The 22,050-nt window shown below is 42.3% G+C and overlaps 1 protein-coding gene across 1 annotated transcript in view; it reads left to right on the top strand.

Annotated features, from left to right (window-relative positions):
• The first annotated feature begins 1,085 nt into the window (after nt 1–1,085).
• plxnd1 (plexin D1) overlaps nt 1,086–22,050 on the top strand; it is a 124,195-nt gene continuing 103,230 nt past the window's right edge. The window contains exons 1-5 of the mRNA XM_036947420.2: nt 1,086–2,767; nt 4,639–4,815; nt 10,152–10,283; nt 13,264–13,364; nt 20,175–20,304. Of these exons, the coding sequence (XP_036803315.2) occupies nt 1,544–2,767; nt 4,639–4,815; nt 10,152–10,283; nt 13,264–13,364; nt 20,175–20,304 (1,764 nt within the window). The 5' untranslated portion in view covers nt 1,086–1,543. The remainder of the gene's footprint in view (nt 2,768–4,638; nt 4,816–10,151; nt 10,284–13,263; nt 13,365–20,174; nt 20,305–22,050) is intronic.

Below are 22,050 nucleotides of genomic sequence, written 5' to 3'. Positions count from 1 at the left end.
AATCCATGGGTAGCCTAATCCAAAATTACGGGCTCTCAATTTGCGCTGTCACTTTTTGTTTAAAGTCCCTTTGAGCTTTTCAATGTTCTCTCATTGCGTAGTTGTTCACAAGAAGCACTTAATTTGTGTTTTGGAAAAAAAATTGAAGTTTAAAGGGGCAATCAGTAGTTGAACAATAAAAGACATCAACTTACCCTGTTTCGCAAAAACCAGATGTATGGGGCTGGAGAAATGTAACCACTCAAATTCATAGACAGGGCTATGGATGCAAGCACCGAATATCCATGATATCAAAATTATACAGAGTTTCTTTGTTTACAAACATTGGAGTTAAAAAAGCGTAGGCTATATTTTGGATTGTGAGTGGGTACGACAGTCGAACTAAACTCATGAGCGTGGTTACATACCTCGTCTAACCTGAACCCTCTGTATATAGCCTCGGTATTGTTGTTTTGTGTACCTTCTTTTTAAAACTTTAGTTTATTTAGTAAATCTTTTCTTAGCCAACAATGCAGTTCAATAAATATAGTTAAGGGCTTGGAAGTAAGCATTTCACGGTAAGGTCTACCTACACCTGTTGTATTCGGCGCATGTGGCAAGTACCATTTTATTTTATTTTGTATTTCATTTAAAGGTTGTATTCGTCAAGAATCATTAGGTACATATGAAGTCCAAAAAATGGATCTAGCAACAGCAGATTGTCTCTTTAAACTTAATCACACATTTTTGAGAGGTGCACATGTGTTGCTTTAGAATATTTATGAGGCGCAGACCCAAACGCTCTGCTAAATAGATGTGAATGTCAAAAACCGGAAAGGTGCGCTGTGGTGCCCATCTGGTAGCACTTTCACGTAGCTTACCCCCACCGTATGTGCGCAGAGCAGACGGAGCCCTCTGCGTATCTGCAGGCAGAACTAATCTGAAAACCAAGGGACCAACTGGCCGCAGGAGATGAGAGTAAGACCCGCCATTAACCCTAAGAGGAGCGGAACCATAGGCTATACTTTCTTCTCAAATTATTATTCCCTCTCAAATTATTATTTTGTAAAAATGTTATTATAGTTTTATTTATATATATATATATATATATGAGAGAGAGAGAGATCATTAACAGTAATTACACCATTATTGTTCTGCCTTGGTGTGTGGATGAACATTACGCAAATAGCCTACAATTAGCATGCACCAATCGCAACAATGAACTTTGACTGAACACATTTTAAATTATGAAATTCCAAGGCGTGGGCCTATATACTATAATAAGAATTAATGGGGAGTTTGGGATTGCAGCCGCTGGGAGCGGGGCTGTAGGTGGAGTGGGCAGAGAGAGGGGCAGCAGACAGCTCTGCGCGCTCAACTCTCTTCCGCGGTGAGCTGCACTGGGAAAATGAAGCACGACTCTTATTGCGTCACTCTGTGTTTGGGTTTTGAGCAGGAAACAGCATTTCCTCTTAGATTGTCGCAGTAGGAACAAACACATTATTTTGTCCTTACTCAATGCACCCCTCCGCACAGAACACGCGGAAACCGGCCAGAAGGAAAAATGCCTCCTTCGGAAAAGATAGCAGTTCTGATTCTCGGCGTTCTGGTGCTAGAATCGCCCTGGAATGCCCATCACAGCCTTGCCAGCGCGCTACAGATCCAACAGGCGTTCGCCTCTCAAAACCAGACAAATAACTTTGTGGTGGATGAGGTTAGCAGAAAAGTCTACCTGGCTACGGTAAACATGGTGTACCAGCTTAACGGGACCCTGAGCGTAGAAGTGGAGAAGAGAACGGGGCCGGTGGAGGACAACCTGTTGTGCCATGCGCCGCAGCTGCCCCAGGCGCCCTGCGAGCACCCCAAATCCCTCACCGACAACTTCAACAAGCTGCTCGAGCTGGACAGGGAGCAGGGGGTGCTGGTGGTATGCGGCTCGGTGTACCAGGGTTTTTGTGAGCTCAGGAAGATGGAAAACATATCGGAGATAGCCGTGGAGTTCCCCCCTCATGGCGAGAAGACAGTGTTCCCCAGCATGCTGAACATCGCCGCCAACCACCCTAACGCCTCCACCGTGGGGCTCATCTTCAGGAGCCACGGGGGTAACACCCGGCTCCTCGTCGGGGCCACTTATACCGGGGCTGGGACCCAGTTTTTCCCCAAGAACCACAGCAAGGAGGACCTGCGCTTCGAGAACACACCCGAAATCGCAATTCGGTCCCTGAACATCAATGATTTATCCAGGCTGTTCACCTATGACATCAACCCGTCCGAGGACAACGTCTTCAAGATAAAACAGGAGGTGAAGCAGAAGAATAAACTAAACTTCGTTCATGCCTTCATTCAGAAGACCTACGCGTATATTGCTATCAACAATGACGCGAATATGGGCCACAAGCAGAGCCAGCCGAACAGCATCCTTGCAAGGATATGTCTGGACACTGAGAACACACGAAAATCCACCTCGGAAAGCCGAAAGCTCACTGAGTCCTTCATCCAGATGCCGCTTCAGTGTGGATATAACGGAAACATCTACAACCGGCTGGTCTCCGTTCACCCCGCGGAGATCCACTCCCGGAGCGGAGAGGGGCTGGAATCGCACCTTTTCGGAGTGTTCACCAAATCAGACAGAAAGTCTGCCCTGTGCGCTTTTCGGTTCTCAGATATCGAGGAGGAGATCCGTCAGGGCCGGAGGAACTGCTCAAACTCCCCCAGCAGCGATGTGCAGGTGCTGGACAGCGTCATCCAGGGTTCGGGCGCAGCATGCGTACACAAAGGGAACCTTGTGGTAAGTGAAGCATTTTACACTTCAGTGAGATCTGTATGCTTATTCATGTTTGAGAGACTTGGTTGGAACTAATACTGTTTTGTATTATTTGATTTAGCCTAGATAACGTTAGCAGCCACAATTACGCGCAATACAGCGCCGTATTATTTGATTTAGCCTAGATAAAGTTGGCAGCCACAATTACGCGCAATTACGGCGCTGTTCGTTTCCCCAGTGTGCAAAATGTTATAAAAACATTGTTACATTTGTCTAAAATATTTATTTTAAGATTTATTTTATTATTGGATTTGCTTCTATAAATACATATTTCCGCAAATATATTGCTTTTGGCAACTTGGTATGACAGTTTGAATAATGAATCACCCCATATCATTTCTGGGGGGAAAGCTCCGATGTCACGAGCGCAGCCCAGGGCGGCGATTGTGTGAAGAATCTCCCAAAGCACGCGAAGGTTATGGGAACCGTGCAGGGATTTTCTGTGAAAGTCACATCCGCGCCAGCTCATTCAAGTTTAGGCCTACAGCCTATTGCATGTTGGAGAGGAAGAATGGATTTATGTATTTACATTTGTTAAAGAAAACTTTCGTTTGCCATCGATACACAACACATTAAATTAAAACGACATACAGGCTAACATTTTTTTTTATTTCCCTGGGCAAACTGATTACTTCTCTCAGAAAAAGATAGTAGGCCTATTTATTTTATGAGAAGCAGAGTTAAATAAATCGAGATTAATCTGTGTTGAACCGTGTTGTGTCAAATAACATATCACATTATCTCATATTTATGCATGTAATTCAAGAAGAAAAGTTTATTCTTATTAATTTACAGATCATGTCTATAAAGGCGGTTACTTTGGCACTATAAAGCCCCTCTCCTTATTATTTAGGCTAAAGTGTCCCTATTAACGGAAATGTCTCTTAACATGAAAAGTCTTTATGCCGCTCGCGGCATCTGAGGAATGTGAAATTCCATAGTTTCATTGTGGTGAGATTGACAGGTCGCTAGTTGTGACAAACAGGCTGTCTCCAGACCACTGCGTTGACAGTCAGATCGTAAAGATGCGGGGCTGTCCTATGAGCGGTGTTATGTCGTGCTGGCCTGCGCTGTAGGCTCCGGTAACCAGATTAGAAATCTCGACCGACTGTCGTTCTCCGCCTGTGTTTCCCCGAGGCCTGCAAATCTGCAGCTTGAAATGGTTGTGTTTTTCGTGAAGAATGTCAGCATTGCCCCGAAGAAGAAAGGGTTTTCTTGCTTTTGCTTTTAGTCTGCGGTGACCGGGGAAATCTGATATATTTGTAGCGTTTCTGAGGGCCCTCCATTGAAGGAAAGCCAAATATACAATTTATGATAAGCACAGAGGTCGAGGGTGGAGCGGCTCGTGGGAAAGATCTCTCTCTCGCTCTCTCTGTTGATTTCCACTTCACTGTGTTCTTCTTCGAGTCCTTACTGTTCCTTTGCCCTCCAAAATACTATGGACATTCGCTTGTGGAAGTCATCCAAGCATTCGAATCAAATGGAATGAATGTTTTGATATATACTCAAGTTTTCATTTTCACATGGTAAATGTTGACAACAGGCTACTTACTATATAACAGGCCTTCAGCTGTCCTGAACATTTAGAGGGAAAATTGCCAATTCTCAAGAAGACATAGCATTTTAGCTTTTCATAGTGTTATAATTACATAATTATTACAGTGTAGCCTACTAAAACATAAGGGTCCAATAAGGGTGTTACACTGTTTTGGGGTTATTTTTCTTTCCATTTATCTTTTTCTGCCTGCCGATATGCATGCCTGCCAGTCTCTCTTCCTGTAAATTGAGATATTTTAAACCAACTTTAAAATAAGATCTTTCTCTCTGTCTGTCAGCTGCAACCGGAGCAACTGGACTGTGGAGCGGCCCACCTGCAGCACCCGCTGGCCCTACGGAGGCCCCTGAGGGCCACGCCCCTGTTTGAGTCCCTGGGCCTCAGCTCGGTTGCTGTGGACAACATACACAACCATACCGTGGTGTTTCTGGGCACCAGCACAGGACGACTGCGCAAGGTCAGAGGAGATGGTTTACTTACATAAAAAACCTCTCAGGAATATCCACATTTATAAAAGAGAGAGAGCAGTGGTTTATTTATTTATCCTTTTTGTCTTGTAAAGGAGAAAATGTACAGTTGCTAGGCCTACTACCTCACAGTCTAACTTTGCTGCCGGAAGTTAAGAACAAACTGAATGTTCCAGAGATATTCAGCCATTCTTTTATTCAGGGATGTAATGACATTTATTGAAAATAAGTTAGTGTCAGGTGTAAATTACTATAGAGGTGGAACATCAGGGAAAGCTGATTTTTTTTAAAGAAAAGGGATCATTCCACTTATTAGGTGTCTTTTGAGTAATGCAACTAAACATTTTGATTTCACCTCATTTTAACGTTCTGTCATAAAGAGCACATTCAACTTAAGAAATCATGTGTTTTCCCATCTCAAGAGGTTAAATAAAAAAGGACTATAGTAAGTGCCTATTTAGTGCCAAATAAAGTAATATGGTTGACCGTAACAGGATTGCCGACTTCATCTTAAATCATCCATAATCATCCTTGTGACAGGGGGAATGGAAGCTTGTTGTGTGCAACAGGGAGAGGCAATTGAATTCAAGCTTCACAACAATTGTTAAATTGTTAAAACATTTCTAGCCTGTCTATACATGGGTAACAGGGTTGAAGTATTATGCTCAATCCACTCAGTCTTCCACCACAAAACACCTGAAAATGGCCAAAAAGAGTAGAACCAGCTCACCTGCTTTTACACTATGATTTGACTATTAGATATTCAATGTTTCTTTTGAAAAAAAATATTTAAAAAGGAATAGTTTCACCATTTAAAATGAGAGTTCAGTTCACGTCACAGGGTTGACCTTAAAATTAGGGATTTTCTTTTTGATACCTTAAAATGAATCACTAATCACATGAAATAAATAATAATCTTCAGAAATGACTTTGTAAAAGCAACAAAATAACTAGGGCTTTACAATGATGGTGAATGCACAAAGGGACAAGATACTGAGGGACATGTCAAAATGCTGAATTTAGTCAGTTTAGCAAGTCTTTATTCATATTTAAAAAATGATTAATTGAATTTTCCATGTGGTCTCTAAAGGGCACTTCATTTAATATAACAGGCTTTTACAATTCTATATTTGTACACAATTTATACTTGAAATATGAAAGTAGATATGGCAAAGGCACTCATTTCGTGGAATGACCCAAAGAAAAAGATGAGAAATCTGAAAATAACTGAGAAGTAGGTCTAAGGGTGCTGACCTGTAAAGAATGACTGCTGAAAGGTACGGTAATAAAGAAAGTTCCCATATGACATGACTGACTGTATATAGCCTCGTTATTGTTTATTTTATTATGTTACTTTTTATTATTTTTGACTTTAGTTTATTTGGTAAATATTTTCAAAACTCTATTTCTTGAACTGCATAGTTGGTTAGGGTTAAGGGCTTGTAAGTAAGCATTTCACGGTAAAGTCTACACCTATTGTATTCGGCGCATGTGACAAATAAAGTTTGATTTGATTTGACTATCACTGTTGGGGATTAGTGAACTACATGTTGTTAATAAAAAAAATGTTGCCATGTAGCAGTGTAGCTAACTACTAAAAAGAAAATATGGTTGTAGTAGGCAGTAATTTCCTTTCTTTTTCAGCACCAGAAACATCGTTTTTGTGTTTAATTGGTTAAATTAAACATTCTGTTAGCATTTGACCCCAAAATGACCTGTTCTTGCAATTTGTAGCTATGACATTTCAGATTTGCATATTATGATAGTTTTTCACAAAGTAGTTTGGATGTAGTGAAATACTTTTCCCCAGTAACTTTAGTTCAGTAAAATATATTTTTCTTAAGGGTAGCTTTAGTGTAGCTTAATTTCTTCCATTGTGATGTAATTGGTAGCTTAGTAAACTATATTTTTAGATTAGCTTCCCTAACACTGCTGACAATATAGCGGGTCGTTCCATGTCATTTCAGCAAGCCATGACACCCATCATCCCAGATTGTTCTGAAATCATTTCCGTAGTTAGAAAAATACCAGATAAGCATTCCTGCAACATTATTTTGTTGAAATATAATTTAATTTCTGATAATTTAAGCTAATTCATTGCACCCAAATTGGCCACTTTTTGCTAATAATGAGAAAGACATGAGGAATAATGAGAAAGACATATTGGGGTGGGATTGGCGTGGGACATGGGTGGGCCCGTGGGTGGGCCCGTGGGTGGCTTTGACCATTTATTTGAATTCCTCATGTCTAACTCAATGTTTAAAAAAAAAGTTTGGTCCAAGTCAGTTGTTAGGTACTATATTTATTGAATATTATATGAATCCTATAAATTAAAATGGCACATTTTGTGTGCAATCAATTAGCTTAATTTCTCAGAGATCAAATTATTATATTGCAACAAAGTAATGTTGCAGGAATGCTAATCTAATCTGTTTCTAACAACAGAAACTATTTCAGAACAATCTGAGATGGTGGTTGTTGAAATCCTCTTTCTGGTGCTTTTTGAGGTGGAACGACCCAAGTACAAGGACAGAGCATCTGCAATGTGAGGACATTTGCTTTACTGTGGGTCCTGGTTGAAGGATCAGGTTGAAGATAAAGTGATGCACTATGAATTCATCTCAGCTATTGTGGAATGAAAACGTCTGCTTTTATTTTAGGTAATTCTTTGGTGTGTCCAGATGTGGTACACTATCCTTGATGCAGAAACAAGTATTATAAAAGATAAAGTAAGCTTTATGTGACATCTTTTTGAGTGCGGCACGTCACACTTTTCTGGGGATCCATCATGATGTGACTCACTGTCACACGGTGTGTGTTTAAGGGTCCGTCTCTCTAGTTGTTTGGCCTACAGTCTGGGAGCTCAGCTGTAGAACATCTGCTGCCACTGCATCCTATGAAAACCTCCCTCCTGCAATTAACAGAATTCCTTAATTCTGTGTCAGCAGCACACCAAGTCACCCCTGACTGAGCCAACAGACTAGAGAAGTTACAGCACTGAGAGCACCATGAGCTATACCTCTACTCTCAGCAGTGTCTGGTAGAAACAATACAACCCAGTCTGAAAGCTTTCTGACCATATTGGTTTGAATTAGACTGGTACCTTCAACAACATTAGAAAAATGTTGCTGGAGGGTGTCTTGTTTTAAGCCTCCTAAAAAAGCTTTCTGATTTGTTTAGCCTGTTCCGAAGATAATTGGTCATCGGGATGGTTTGTGTTTATGCCGGATGTATGGTGATGGTTAAGGTGGTTTGTGTGTGTGTGTGTGTGTGTCCATATGGTCTACCTGATTGCATATTTAGGTTTTGGAAGGGGGGGGGGTCTGCCTGTGTCCTTATGCTACTGAGTGAAAGGGGTTTGGTGTTTACCCAGTGTGCATACCCCATACCCCATGATTATGTGCTGCGTGTGTTCTCACAGAATTAGTGTGTGTGTGTGTGTGTGTGGGGGGGGTTAAAATGGAGCATGTAGTATGTGTTGCCTGGGGGACATACAGTATGTATCTTGCGTGTGTTCATGTTCGACACACAGTAGGTCTATGTGTGTTTTATGGTGTGTGTGTGTGTGCGCGCGCGCCCTGGGGGAAGCTCTGCAACAGAGTATAATGGTGCTGTTAGTGTTTGTAATGTGATTCTGGCTGTGAGCTTGGCTCGGGCTGAATAGTACAGAGTACAGAAAAACAGTAGAGATTGAGTTAGGCCTCTGCTACTGGGGTTAGGAGACCCTAAATGAAGTAATTCCAGCCATGTTTAACTAATTTTGCCACTCACTACAGCAACACTGTCTCTCTATTTCACTCTCTGTCTCGCTCTCTGACTCACTTTCGCTCCCTGTCTCTTTCTCTCGTTTATTTCCCTCTTTCTCAACCCCCTCCCATATCAATTTGTCTTTCTTTGCCCCCCCACCCACCCACCCACCCACCCACCCACACCCACACACAGAGAGAGCTTGGAGCAGCTGAGTACTCCTGAGTTGAACAGAGTCTTTCATGTTGGGACAGACAAACAGAGAGCGAGAGCGGCAGTGAGTGACCTCCCAGTATGCATGTGTCTTGTTGTTTGACCTGGCTGTGCCCTGTGCCTTCTCACCCCTCCAGCACTTCCTTCATTCTGCCCAGGTGGCTCTCTATTGTGACCCTGTATGGTTGATCTTTATTGTTGTTTGTGTGCGTGTGTAACCGGTATGAAATGGCTAGCTAGTTAGCGGGGTGCTCGCTAATAACGTTTCAATCGGTGACGTCACTCGCTCTGAGACCTTGAAGTAGTTGTCGCGGTTTTTGTGAAGGGAAAGTAACGATGCTTCGAGGGTGTCAGTTGTTGATCTGTGCATAGGGTTGAAGCCCAGGTATTGGTGAGGAGAGGGACAGAAGCATAACTGTTACACGTGAGCATTTGTGTGTTTGTTTGTGCTAGTGCTCATGTATATGTGGGTGTTTGTTTGTGCTAGTGCTCATGTATATGTGTGTGTTTGTGCTTGTATGCGCGTGCCTGCATCTGTGTGTGTTGTGTTGTGATGTGTTGTGGTTGGTCACTAGAGAAGTAGCCCAGTCTGTTTGAAACCAGGGCAGTCTCTAGCTGGTTTCCTCAGAATGGCAGGATGTCCATTGAGCTGAGGCTGAAACCGCAACCATTCAGAACAACAAACTCTCTCACTGTCTATGTGACAGGAAGTCACAGCCTTAGTATTTATTTTTCTATGTATCACTGTATGTGTATGTGTGAGTGTGTATGTGCAAGAATTGCACAGATTTGATCATTTTCTATAAAGTGTTATGTGTTTCACTTTGTTTGTGTGACTTACAGTGGCATGTTTATGTTTGTGTGACTTAATGTTAAACTGTCTTTTCTTAAAAAAGCATTTAGTTAGGTGACAATTCCAGTATCACAATGTAGTACTTTCAAGGGAGATTGTGCTGGAGTTGACTAAAGTTATGTTTGCTTAAACCCAAATCACAGCCCAGTGAAACTATGTAGGTGTGAGACAGGAAACCAGAGCAGAGCTAGCATGTTCTTCCATTTTCTGTATGACTTAGAATTCTGCATCTCACAGGAGGGAGAGAGGAGCACAGATGGCCAAGTTAATTAATCTGCTTACCTTGGAGAAGTAGCTTACTGCACATCAGCACAGCCATGTAGTCTGCCTTTGTATTAATACTACAAACACACAGAACTTACCTTTCAGGTTGAAAATATACAAAAAGGGCTTAATACATGAATTCTCTCAAATAGAAAACCAAAATGGAAATGATTGTTGATTACTTTGACTATTGTTGTAGGATTATATGGTGTTTGTATGTTTCTAAGCACTCTGCCTTGTGTCCCACAGCTGACCCTCCTGAAGAACCTGACTGTGGCCAATCAGTGGGCTCTGAAGCTCCCAGCTGGTGAATCAGTGCACCACATCATGACCTTTGATCCCTTGGACAGGAACTACCTGTACCTCATGACCTCTCACCATGTAAGGCTGTGGGATCCATACTTTTATCCATCAACTAGACTCAGTTAGACTGGTTCATGTTCTCACTGACACTGACATTGGTTTAGTTTGTTTGTTTGACATAATATGCAGTGGCCATTTTAGCATGTACATCTTGGTGGGGCTCACTCCACCAACATTTTTTAGATGCATGCTAGAAAAGCCACTACACAACACAACACTAAACAATACCTTAATTGCACTATAACGGTGACAAAAAACTGTTAGGGCCTACATTTAGATGCCCAAGTTCCCAACTTGGATGATTGTTCAAAACAAGCTAGTTTTTTTCTGAGATCCCAGTTGTCTTGAACTCACTGAAGTCTGAGATTTCCCAGTTCAGAGTTTCCAGTTGTTTTTAACGCGGCAGAAGTCATGATGGATTGACAGCAGTGCCAATGTTGGATGTTTATGCTTTTAAGTTTGGAAAAGAGACCCTTAAACACAGACTTGGACCACACACCCACTCCACTGAATAGCAGGCTAGTGATTGCTTTGCAATGCTTGCAGTTAGCCACTGATTCCTTCCAAACCACTCATTGTTGAATTTGCGTTTTCCAACTTGTTGTGTAATGTTTATGTCCAATGGCTGATGAGCACCGATATTTTTTATCTATAATTTCTCTTCATTATTTATATTCATATGACAAGGTGTTGCGACTCTAGGGGCAGTATTTTCATTTTTGGGAAAAAAACGTTCCCGTTTTAAATGGGATATTTTGTCAGGACAAGATGCTTTAATATGCATATAATTGACAGTTTTGGATAGAAAACACTCTAACGTTTCCAAAACTGTAAAGATATTGTCTGTGAGTATAACAGAACTGATATTTTGAAAGCGCTGCTTTCCAATGAGTCCCTATTGAGCTGTGAATGTGCTATCAACCAGCTTACGCTTTCTACGTATTCCCCAAGGTGTCTACAGCATTGTGACATAGTTTTACGCATTTATGTTGAAGAATAGCCGTAGGCGGCTACATTGCGTAAGTGGTCACCTGATGGCTCCCAGGGTGACTCTCGCGTAAAATGCAGAGGTAGCCATTACTCCAATCGGTCCTACTGAAAAACGAATTGTCCCGACGGGTATATTATCGAATAGATATTTGAAAAACACCTTGAGGATTGATTATAAACAACGTTTGCATGTTTCTGTCGATATTATGGAGCTAATTTGGAATATTTTCACCGTTTTCGTGACTGCAATTTCCGGGCCATTCATTTCTCAGCCAAATGTGAAGAACAAATGGAGCTATTTCACCTACAAAAATAATATTTTGAAAAAAATGAACTTTGGCTATCTACCTGGGAGTCTCGTGAGTGAAAACATCCGAAGTTCATCGAAGGTAAACGATTTAATTTGATTGCTTTTCTGATTTCCGTGACAAGGTTGCCTGCTGCTAGCAAGGCATAATGCTATGCTAGGCTATCGATAAACTTACACAAATGCTTGTCTAGCTTTGGCTGTAAAGCATATTTTGAAAATCTGAGATGACAGGGTGATTAACAAAAGGCTAAGCTGTGTCTCAGTACATTTCATTTGTGATTTTCATGAATAGGAATATTTTCTAGGGATATTTATGTCCTTTGCGTTATGCTAATTAGTGTCAGGCGATGATTACGCTCCCGCATGCGGGATGGGGAGTCAGTAGAGGTTAAAAAGGATTTGCCAGTAGATTGACGACTTGATTCATGATGATGACTGCTTGTCTAGCTTGCTAGCTATGATTTTGAAAGTATGATGTTGATATGATTAGTCCAATCAAATCTCAATAGATATAACGTGATTTGACGTAATTTTATCTGTGGCCAATGACCTTGAGCCTTCTTGGATGGGCACTTCTAATGTAACTATGGCAGCACCCAAGGGGCTTAAATTTACGAGCTCTCCCTGTAGATTTTGCGGTGACGTAGTGTCCCCATGAGTGACGGAACACTGAGCCAATCACGGCGCAACTAAACAACATTACCAACTCCTACACTCTGTATGGCTCCTTCACCACCACAGAAAGCACTAAGCTAGGCTGAAACACCTGCATTTTGGAGCTGCCTTAATCAAGAAAGCAAAAAAGAGACCATTGTTTGCAAACTGAGATGTGACACATATTAATGCCAAAATAACATGCAAAACGGGCTCTGCCCTACCTGCCCTGAATGACGGATCGCCACTGGACCTATAACATTTGTTTCTTTTTGCATTTTCCTGGTTGTGCGTAGTGTGTGGTCATATTTCTTTTAAAATAAAATGTATATTATTTAACAGTTATTACAATTCTGTTCTATCAGATCCTCAGATAAATCAGTTCCCATCTTTTTAGTGAGACAACACTTTAGAGAGGAGATAGCAGGAGGTTTGACAAACCAAAAAAATATAGATGAGCAACTATGCATAGCTTTGTCTGGCGTTTTATAAGGATGTGTTGCCACCTTGGCAAATGGTGTAGTATGTGAAATAACGGATATAGGTTATGAGTCAACCGTGCACAATGCATGTGGGAGAGTGGCTGCAGCAGAGGAGTGGCTGCAGCAGAGGAGTGGCTGCAGCAGAGGAGTGGCTGCAGCAGAGGAGTGGCTGCAGCAAAGGAGTGGCTGCAGCAGAGGAGTGGCTGCAGCAGAGGAGTGGCTGCAGCAGAGGAGTGGCTGCAGCAGAGGAGTGGCTGCAGCAGAGGAGTGGCTGCAGCAGAGGAGTGATTGCAACAGAGGAGTGGCTGCAGCAGGAACTGCAACGCTGCTCGGTTTTTCACACTCAGCAGTTTCCCGAGCGTATCAAGAATGGTCCACCACCCAAAGGACATGCAGCCAACACTGACACAACTGTGGGAAGCATTGGAGTGCACATGGGCCAACAACTTGTAGAGTCCATGCCCTGTACAACTCAATATTAGGAAGGTGTTCTTAATGTTTGTTATGCTCAGTGTTTTATGTATGGTTTGTTGAGTGTGTGTATATATGGTTCTGTCCACAGCTCCTGAGGGTGAAGGTAGCAGCATGTGGCCAGTACAGATCCTGCAGTGACTGTTTGGGTGCCGGCGACGCCCACTGTGGCTGGTGCACGCTTGAGAGCAGGTATTTACATTTATTGTGAATCTGAATTTACCTCATGAAGTGTGCAAAGTTTACCCGTGTAAAGTTTTAAGGTACTTACTGTGAAAGGAGTGAGAGTATACTATGATAAATATGCCTCTGTCAGTGATGTGGGTCTCTCTCTCTCTCTTTGCTCTCTCTCTCTCTCTCTCTCTCTCTCTCTCTCTCTCTCTCTCTCTCTCTCTCTCTCTCTCTCTCTCTCCCTCCCTCTCCCTCTCTCCCCCTCTCTCCCTCTCTCCCTCTCTCCCTCTCTCCCTCTCTCCCTCCCTCCCTCCCTCCCTGAGGGCTATGTTGGTTAAGGCTGGGTGATAAAAGCAGATCAACAGATGAGAAAGGGGGTTAGTTATGTGCTTGGCTGACATGGCCAGGGAGCACCGAGGGAGGGAGAGAATGGGGATGAGGGAGAGAGCGAGAGAATGGGGATGAGGGAAAGAGGGAGAGAATGGGGATGAGGGAGAGAGCGAGAGAATGGGGATGAGGGAAAGAGTGAGAGAATTGGGATGAGGGAGAGAGAGAAACTGGGGACGAGAGAGTGAAAGAGAGAGAGATAGAGAAAGACGGGATGAGACAAAGAGTGAGAGAGACTGGGGATGAGTGAGAGAGAGAGACTGGGGATGAGAGAGAGAGAGAGAAAGAGAGGACTATTTGAGGACTGAGGAGAGATTTGAGGACTGAGCAGAGAGACAGCAACACAGAGACAGACTAACACCATCTGTCCATCTCTCATCTCCCTCTCGCCTCTCTTTATTTATCTTATATTTATCCCTTTCTCCCTGTCTGTTATTACTTTTTTATTTGGTAACTGTTAGTTAATGTTTTCTTCTACACTCTTATCCTCATGTCTCTCTTAAATCTGGTCATCCTTCTCTCTTTGTGTTCTCTTCTCCTCTCTTTGCTCTCTCTATCTATCTCTCTATCTCTCCCTCCCTCTCTATCTCTCTCTCTCCCCTCTCCCTCTCTCTCTCTCTCTCTCTCTGCCTCTTTCACTCTACCTCTACAAAGGCGTGTTGATTGTGATGATGGTGGTGGGAGGGAGATCGCACACTGGCTCCTTTGAGAAGAAAATGTCAAGTGTGTATTTATGCGCATATCAGTGTGACGTGTGTGTGTGAGTCCGGGGCACTGATGTCATCAGCGTGTGTATGGTGGTGTGTTTGGGAGGTCACCCTGGGCTGCTACTGGTGGTAGGGCTCGAGCAAAGGGGGCTGTTATCAGGGCATCAGGGGTTGGTGTCTGTGGGTGGATGGGTCCTCTCTGTCACCTCTCTGACACTCACACTCAAACATAATGGGAGCTGAAGGATTATCTCATCATTGGAGAATCTGCCCGTCTCTCTGTGTGTGTGTGTGTGTGTGTGTGTGTGTGTGCGCGCGTGTGTGTGTGTGCGTGCGTGCGTGCGTCAGGACTGTCTCTATGCCTTTGTATCTCTCTGTATGTGTGTGTGTTATAGAAGGCCTGTAATTTTCATCATAGGTACACTTCAACTATTACAGACAAAATGAGAAAAAGAATCCAGAAAATCACATTGTAGGATTTTTAATGAATTTATTTGCAAATTATGGTGGAAAATAAGTATTTGGTCACCTACAAACAAGCAAGATTTCTGGCTCTCACTGACCTGTAACTTCTTCTTTAAGAGGCTCCTCTGTCCTCCACTTGTTACCTGTATTAATGGCACCTGTTTGAACTTGTTATCAGTATAAAAGACACCTGTCCACAACCTCAAACAGTCACACTCCAAACTCCACTATGGCCAAGACCAAAGAGCTGTCAAAGGACACCAGAAACAAAATTGTAGACCTGCACCAGGCTGGGAAGACTGAATCTGCAATAGGTAAGCAGCTTGGTTTGAAGAAATCAACTGTGGGAGCAATTATTAGGAAATGGAAGACATACAAGACCACTGATAATCTCCCCCAATCTGGGGCTCCACGCAAGATCTCACCCCGTGGGGTCAAAATGATCACAAGAACAGTGGGCAAAAATCCCAGACCCACACGGGGGGACCTAGTGAATGACCTGCAGAGAGCTGGGACCAAAGTAACAAAGCCTACCATCAGTAACACACTACGCCGCCAGGGACTCAAATCCTGCAGTGCCAGACGTGTCCCCCTGCTTAAACCAGTACATGTCCAGGCCCGTCTGAAGTTTGCTAGAGAGCATTTGCATGATCCAGAAGAAGATTGGGAGAATGTCATATGGTCAGATGAAACCAAAATATAACTTTTTGGTAAAAACTCAACTCGTCGTGTTTGGAGGACAAAGAATGATGAGTTGCATCCAAAGAACACCATACCTACAGTGAAGCATGGGGTGGAAACATCATGCTTTGGGGCTGTTTTTCTGCAAAGGGACCAGGACGACTGATCCGTGTAAAGGAAAGAATGAATGGGGCCATGTATCGTGAGATTTTGAGTGAAAACCTCCTTCCATCAGCAAGGGCATTGAAGATGAAACGTGGCTGGGTCTTTCAGCATGACATTGATCCCAAACACACCGCCCGGGCAACGAAGGAGTGGCTTCGTAAGAAGCATTTCAAGGCCATGGAGTGGCCTAGCCAGTCTCCAGATCTCAACCCCATAGAAAATCTTTGGAGGGAGTTGAAAGTCTGTGTTGCCCAGCAACAGCCCCAAAACATCACTGTTCTAGAGGAGATCTGCATGGAGGAATGGGCCAAAATACCAGCAACAGTGTGTGAAAACCTTGTGAAGACTTACAGAAAACGTTTGACCTCTGTCATTGCCAACAAAGGGTATATAACAAAGTATTGAGATAAAGTTTTGTTATTGACCAGATACTTATTTTCCACCATAATTTGCAAATAAATTCATTAAAAATCCTACAATGTGAATTTCAGGATTTTTTTTCTCAATTTGTCTATCATAGTTGAAGTGTACCTATGATGACAATTACAGGCCTCTCTCATCTTTTTAAGTGGGACAACTTGCACAATTGGTGGCTGACTAAATACTTTTTTGCCCCACTGTATATGTCTGTGTGTGGGTCTCTCTGTATATCTGTCTGTGTGTGGGTCTCTCTGTATCTGTCTGTGTATGGGTCTCTCTGTATATCTGTCTGTGTGTGGGTCTCTCTGTATATCTGTCTATGTGTGGGTCTCTCTGTATATCGGTCTGTGTATGGGTCTCTCTATATACAGTGTCTTGCGCTAGTATTCGGCCCCCTTGAACTTTGCGACCTTTAGCCACATTTCAGGCTTCAAACATAAAGATATAAAACTGTATTTTTTCAACAACAAGTGGGACACAATCATGAAGTGGAACGACATTTATTGGATATTTCAAACTTTTTTAACAAATCAAAAACTGAATAATTGGGCGTGCAAAATTATACAGCCCCTTTACTTTCAGTGCAGCAAACTCTCTCCAGAAGTTCAGTGAGGATCTCTGAATGATCCAATGTTGACCTAAAGGACGAATGATGATAAATACAATCCACCTGTGTGTAATCAAGTCTCCGTATAAATGCACCTGCACTGTGATAGTCTCAGAGGTCCGTTAAAAGCGCAGAGAGCATCATGAAGAACAAGGAACACACCAGGCAGGTCGGAGATACTGTTGTGAAGAAGTTTAAAGCCGGATTTGGATACAAAAATATTTCCCAAGCTTTAAACATCCCAAGGAGCACTGTGCAAGCGATAATGTTGAAATGGAAGGAGTATCAGACCACGGCAAATCTACCAAGACCTGGCCGTCCCTCTAAACTTTCAGCTCATACAAGGAGAAGACTGATCAGAGATGCAGCCAAGAGGCCCATGATCACTCTGGATGAACTGCAGAGATCTACAGCTGAGGTGGGAGACTCTGTCCATAGGACAACAATCAGTCGTATATTGCACAAATCTGGCCTTTATGGAAGAGTGGCAAGAAGAAAGCCATTTCTTAAAGATATCCATAAAAAGTGTTGTTTAAAGTTTGCCACAAGCCACCTGGGAGACACACCAAACATGTGGAAGAAGGTGCTCTGGTCAGATGAAACCAAAATTGAACTTTTTGGCAACAATGCAAGATGTTATGTTTGGCGTAAAAGCAACACAGCTCATCACCCTGATCACACCATCCCCACTGTCAAACATGGTGGTGGCAGCATCATGGTTTGGGCCTGCTTTTCTTCAGCAGGGACAGGGAAGATGGTTAAAATGGATGGGAAGATGGATGGAGCCAAATACAGGACCATTCTGGAAGAAAACCTGATGGAGTCTGCAAAAGACCTGAGACTGGGACAGAGATTTGTCTTCCAACAAGACAATGATCCAAAACATAAAGCAAAATCTACAATGGAATGGTTCAAAAATAAACATATCCAGGTGTTAGAATGGCCAAGTCAAAGTCCAGACCTGAATCCAATCGAGAATCTGTGGAAAGAACTGAAAACTGCTGTTCACAAATGCTCTCCATCCAACCTCACTGAGCTCGAGCTGTTTTGCAAGGAGGAATGGGAAAAAATGTCAGTCTCTCGATGTGCAAAACTGATAGAGACATACCCCAAGCGACTTACAGCTGTAATCGCAGCAAAAGGTGGCGCTACAAAGTATTAACTTAAGGGGGCTGAATAATTTTGCACGCCCAATTTTTCAGTTTTTGATTTATTAAAAAAGTAATATGAAATATCCAATAAATGTCGTTCCACTTCATGATTGTGTCCCACTTGTTGTTGATTCTTCACAAAAAAATACAGTTTTATATCTTTATGTTTGAAGCCTGAAATGTGGCAAAAGGTCGCAAAGTTCAAGGGGGCCGAATACTTTCGCAAGGCACTGTATCTGTCTGTGTATAGGTCTCTCTGTATATCTGTCTCTGTATGGGTCTCTCTGTATATCTGTCTGTGTGTGGGTGTGAGAGAGATCTATGTTTTAAGATGTTTAATATTCTTCTCATCAACACGCATCTTCCTTATCACATCCCAGACATATCTAGTGAGGAATGAGCTTCTCCTCTCAACTCATATTTTAGCAGCTTTTGTTAACTCTGTTTTTCTTAAGGAGCTGTGTGTTACCTTTTAAAACCTGCATGCTTTTGACAGGTGATGAGTAATACTGCTGCTAGTGTGTGTGTGTGTGTGTGTGTGTGTGTGTGTGTGTGTGTGTGTGTGTGTGTGTGTGTGTGTGTGTGTGTGTGTGTGTGTGTGTGTTTTAGAGAGGGAGGGAGTTGTTTATGTATCAGTATATGAGTGTGTTAGAGTTGACAGATAAGTTGTGAATGGATTTTAGAATCAATTTCAAACAGTAATATATATACCACACTTTTCCTGAGCAGCCCCGGGCATGAAGGTTTCCTCTTTATTTTTTTATTTATTTATTTCACCTTTATTTAACCAGGTAGGCAAGTTGAGAACCAGTTCTAATTTACAACTGTGAACTGACCAAGATAAAGCAAAGCAGTTCGACACATACAACGACACAGAGTTACACATGGAGTAAAACAAACATACAGTCAATAATACAGTATAAACAAGTCTATATACGATGTGAGCAAATGAGGTGAGATAAGGGAGGTAAAGGCAAAAAGGCCATGGTGGCAAAGTAAATACAATATAGCAAGTAAAACACTGGAATGGTAGAGGAAGGGAAGGAAGGGAGGTAAGGAAGGGAGGTAAGAAAAGTCCATTCTGATGCCTCACTGGATTAGACAGAGGGAGACAACTCACTGGTCACTTAGTTACTGCCTGACTTTCCTGGTCAGCATCATAGCTTCTCAGTGTACATACTGTACATGTGTGTATGTGTGTGTAAAATAGGTGTGTGTGAGCAAGCCAGCGGATGTGTGTATACATTTAAATGTACTTCTTTGTGTTTGTGGGTATGTAAGGGGTTTTATGTGAGATTGCAGATACATTCTGTTCTATTCCTAGAAGAGCTGCTGACCTCATGGCTCATCCTGGTCCGTCAGCGACAGTAGGGGACTGAAATCTGGACATTCACTCACGCATGCAGCGAAACACACACACATGCAAACATACACACAAACAGGCACATTTACATGCATCCACACGTCTGCACACTCACTCATTTGCGCATACCTATTTTAGAACATACTTGTTAAAGTGTCAAAGGAAAGTATGGGTGCTAAAGTCATTACATGGTGATTATCACTTCAAACTGCTGTTTTATTGTCTGTGGTTGCTCTAGTCCACTTTATCTATACTTTAAGGTTGTTGTGTTCTTGCTCTGCTCTATTCTGCACTGCAGGAGTACTAGCTGTGCTCGTTATTAGTCAAACAGTAGTCATAATATGAGCCTACCTTGCCTGATCGCTCCCACTTTCTCACAGTCTGTCTCTCATACATATGTATGCACAGATAGACACAGAAGTACACACACACATATGAATAAATAAAGACTTGGCCTGGTAGCTTTTTAATTAGATCAACTGGCCCCTGATCTAGGTGCTGGAGGGGCAGGTTGTCATGGGAACATGAGTATGTGTGTTGTGTGTGCTGAACTGACTGATAGTCCAGAACTGTGACACATGTGACACAATGAGATGATGAGAATCTGATACTCTGTGCAACAGACCGGAACACTGACTGGAGAGCAGATGAAGTGGGAAAACTGAGTAAACAACGTTTGCAATGTGGAGCTTTATTGTTATTAGGTCCACAGAGGAGCTCATTTGAGAAGTACTGCTAGACTGTAGTCTGGCTATGAATGGCTTTCACTATACGATATCTCACTGTCTTTCTTCCCATAGGGTGATTATAAACATAAATGATCAGGGAAGTTGGCTTCAATTCATACTTCTTGACCAATGTGCTCACTATATACCCTGTGTGCAGGTGTTCCATCCAGAGGGAGTGTTCCGGGGGGCTGATGGTGCGCTCCTGGATCGGAATGGGTGAGGGTCCCCAGCAGTGCCCCTCCATGACCCTCACCCCCCAAGAGATTAGCCTCTCCGCTGACATCAAGGTACCAGACATTGCATAATAACTGGTTTTCCTATGTCCTACATCAGTACGTTTATCAGTTCAAACAGAAACTTTAGCAAATATTGTGAAGTTTCAAGTCAAATCAAAGTTTATTTGTCACGTGCGCCAAATACAACAGGACCTTACAGTGAAATGCTTACTTAAAGGCTCTAACCAATAGTGCGAAAAAAGGTATGTGTGTGTGTGTGGGGGGGGGTAAGTAAAGAAATAAAACAACAGTAAAAAGACATTTGAAAATTACAGTAGCAAGGCTATATACAGACACCGGTTTGTGAGGCTTATTGAGGTAGTATGTAGGTATGGTTAAAACTTCTTATGGCTGTGCGGCAGTATTGAGTAGCTTGGATGAGGAAGGTGCCCAGAGTAAACTGCCTACAACTCAGGTCCAGAAGCTAAGATATGCATATTATTAGTAGATTTGGATAGAAAACACTCTGGCGTTTCTAAAACTGTTTGAATGATGTCTGTGAGTATAACAGAACTCATATGGCAGGCAAAAACCTGAGAAAGAATCCAACCAGGAAGTGGGAAATCTGAGGTTTGTAGTTTTTCAACCCTTTGCCTATCCAAGATACAGTGTAAATTTGGTCCGATTGCACTTTCTAAGGCTTCCACTAGATGTCAACAGTCTTTAGAACGTTGTTTGATGCTTCTACTGTGATGGAGGGGGGAATGAGAGCTGATTGAGTAACAGGTCTGGCAGAGTGCCATGAGCTCATTCAGGCTCGCTCCCGTGAGAGGTAGCTGCGTTCCATTGCATTTCTAAAGACAAAGGAATTCTCCGGTTGAAACATTATTGAAGATTTATGTTAAAAACATCCTAAAGATTGATTCTATACATCGTTTGACATGTTTCTACGAACTGTAATGGATTTATTTTACTTTTCGTCTGACCTGCACGTTGTGAATTTGGATTTGTGAACTCAAGGCGCGAACAAAAAGGAGGTATTTGGACATAAATTATGGACTTTATGGATTCCTGGGAGTGCATTCTGATGAAGATCATCAAAGGTAAGTGAATATTTATAACGCTATTTCTGACTTTTACTGACTCCACAAAATGGCGGATATCTGTATGGCTTGTTTTTGTGTCTGAGCACCATACTCAGATTATTGCATGGTGTGCTCGGTAAAGCTTTTTTGAAATCTGACACTGCGGTTGCATTAAGGAGAAGTTTATCTAAAGTTCCCCGCGTAACACTTGTATTTTCATCAACATTTATGATGAGTATTTCTGTAAATTGATGTGGATCTCTGCAAAATCCCCGGATGTTTTGGAAGCAAAACATTACTGAACGTAACGCGCCAATGTAAACTGAGATTTTTGGATATAAATATGAACTTTATCGAACAAAACATACATGTATTGTGTAACTTGAAGTCCTATGAGTGTCATCTGATGAAGATCATCAAAGGTTAGTGATTAATTTGACCTCTATTTCTGCTTTTTGTGACTCCTTTCTTTGGCTGGAAAAATGGCTGTGTTTTTCTGTGACTAGATACTGACCTAACATAATCGTTTGGTGTGCTTTCGTCGTAAAGCCTTTTTGAAATCGGACACTGTGGTGGAATTAACAGCAAGTTTATCTTTAAAATGGTGTAAAATACTTGTATGTTTGAGGAATTTTAATTATGAGATTTCTGTTGTTTTGAATTTGGCGCCCTGCACTTTCACTGGCTGTTGTCATATCGATCCCGTTAGATGGATCTAACGGATCTCTCTAGA

This window comes from Oncorhynchus mykiss, chromosome 16 (assembly GCF_057628025.1).
Source record: "Oncorhynchus mykiss isolate SJ-2025 chromosome 16, ASM5762802v1, whole genome shotgun sequence".
Classification (NCBI taxonomy): Eukaryota; Metazoa; Chordata; class Actinopteri; order Salmoniformes; family Salmonidae; genus Oncorhynchus; species Oncorhynchus mykiss.
Note: the sequence above shows the minus strand (reverse complement) of the source record. Positions and strands in the feature narration are given on the sequence as shown.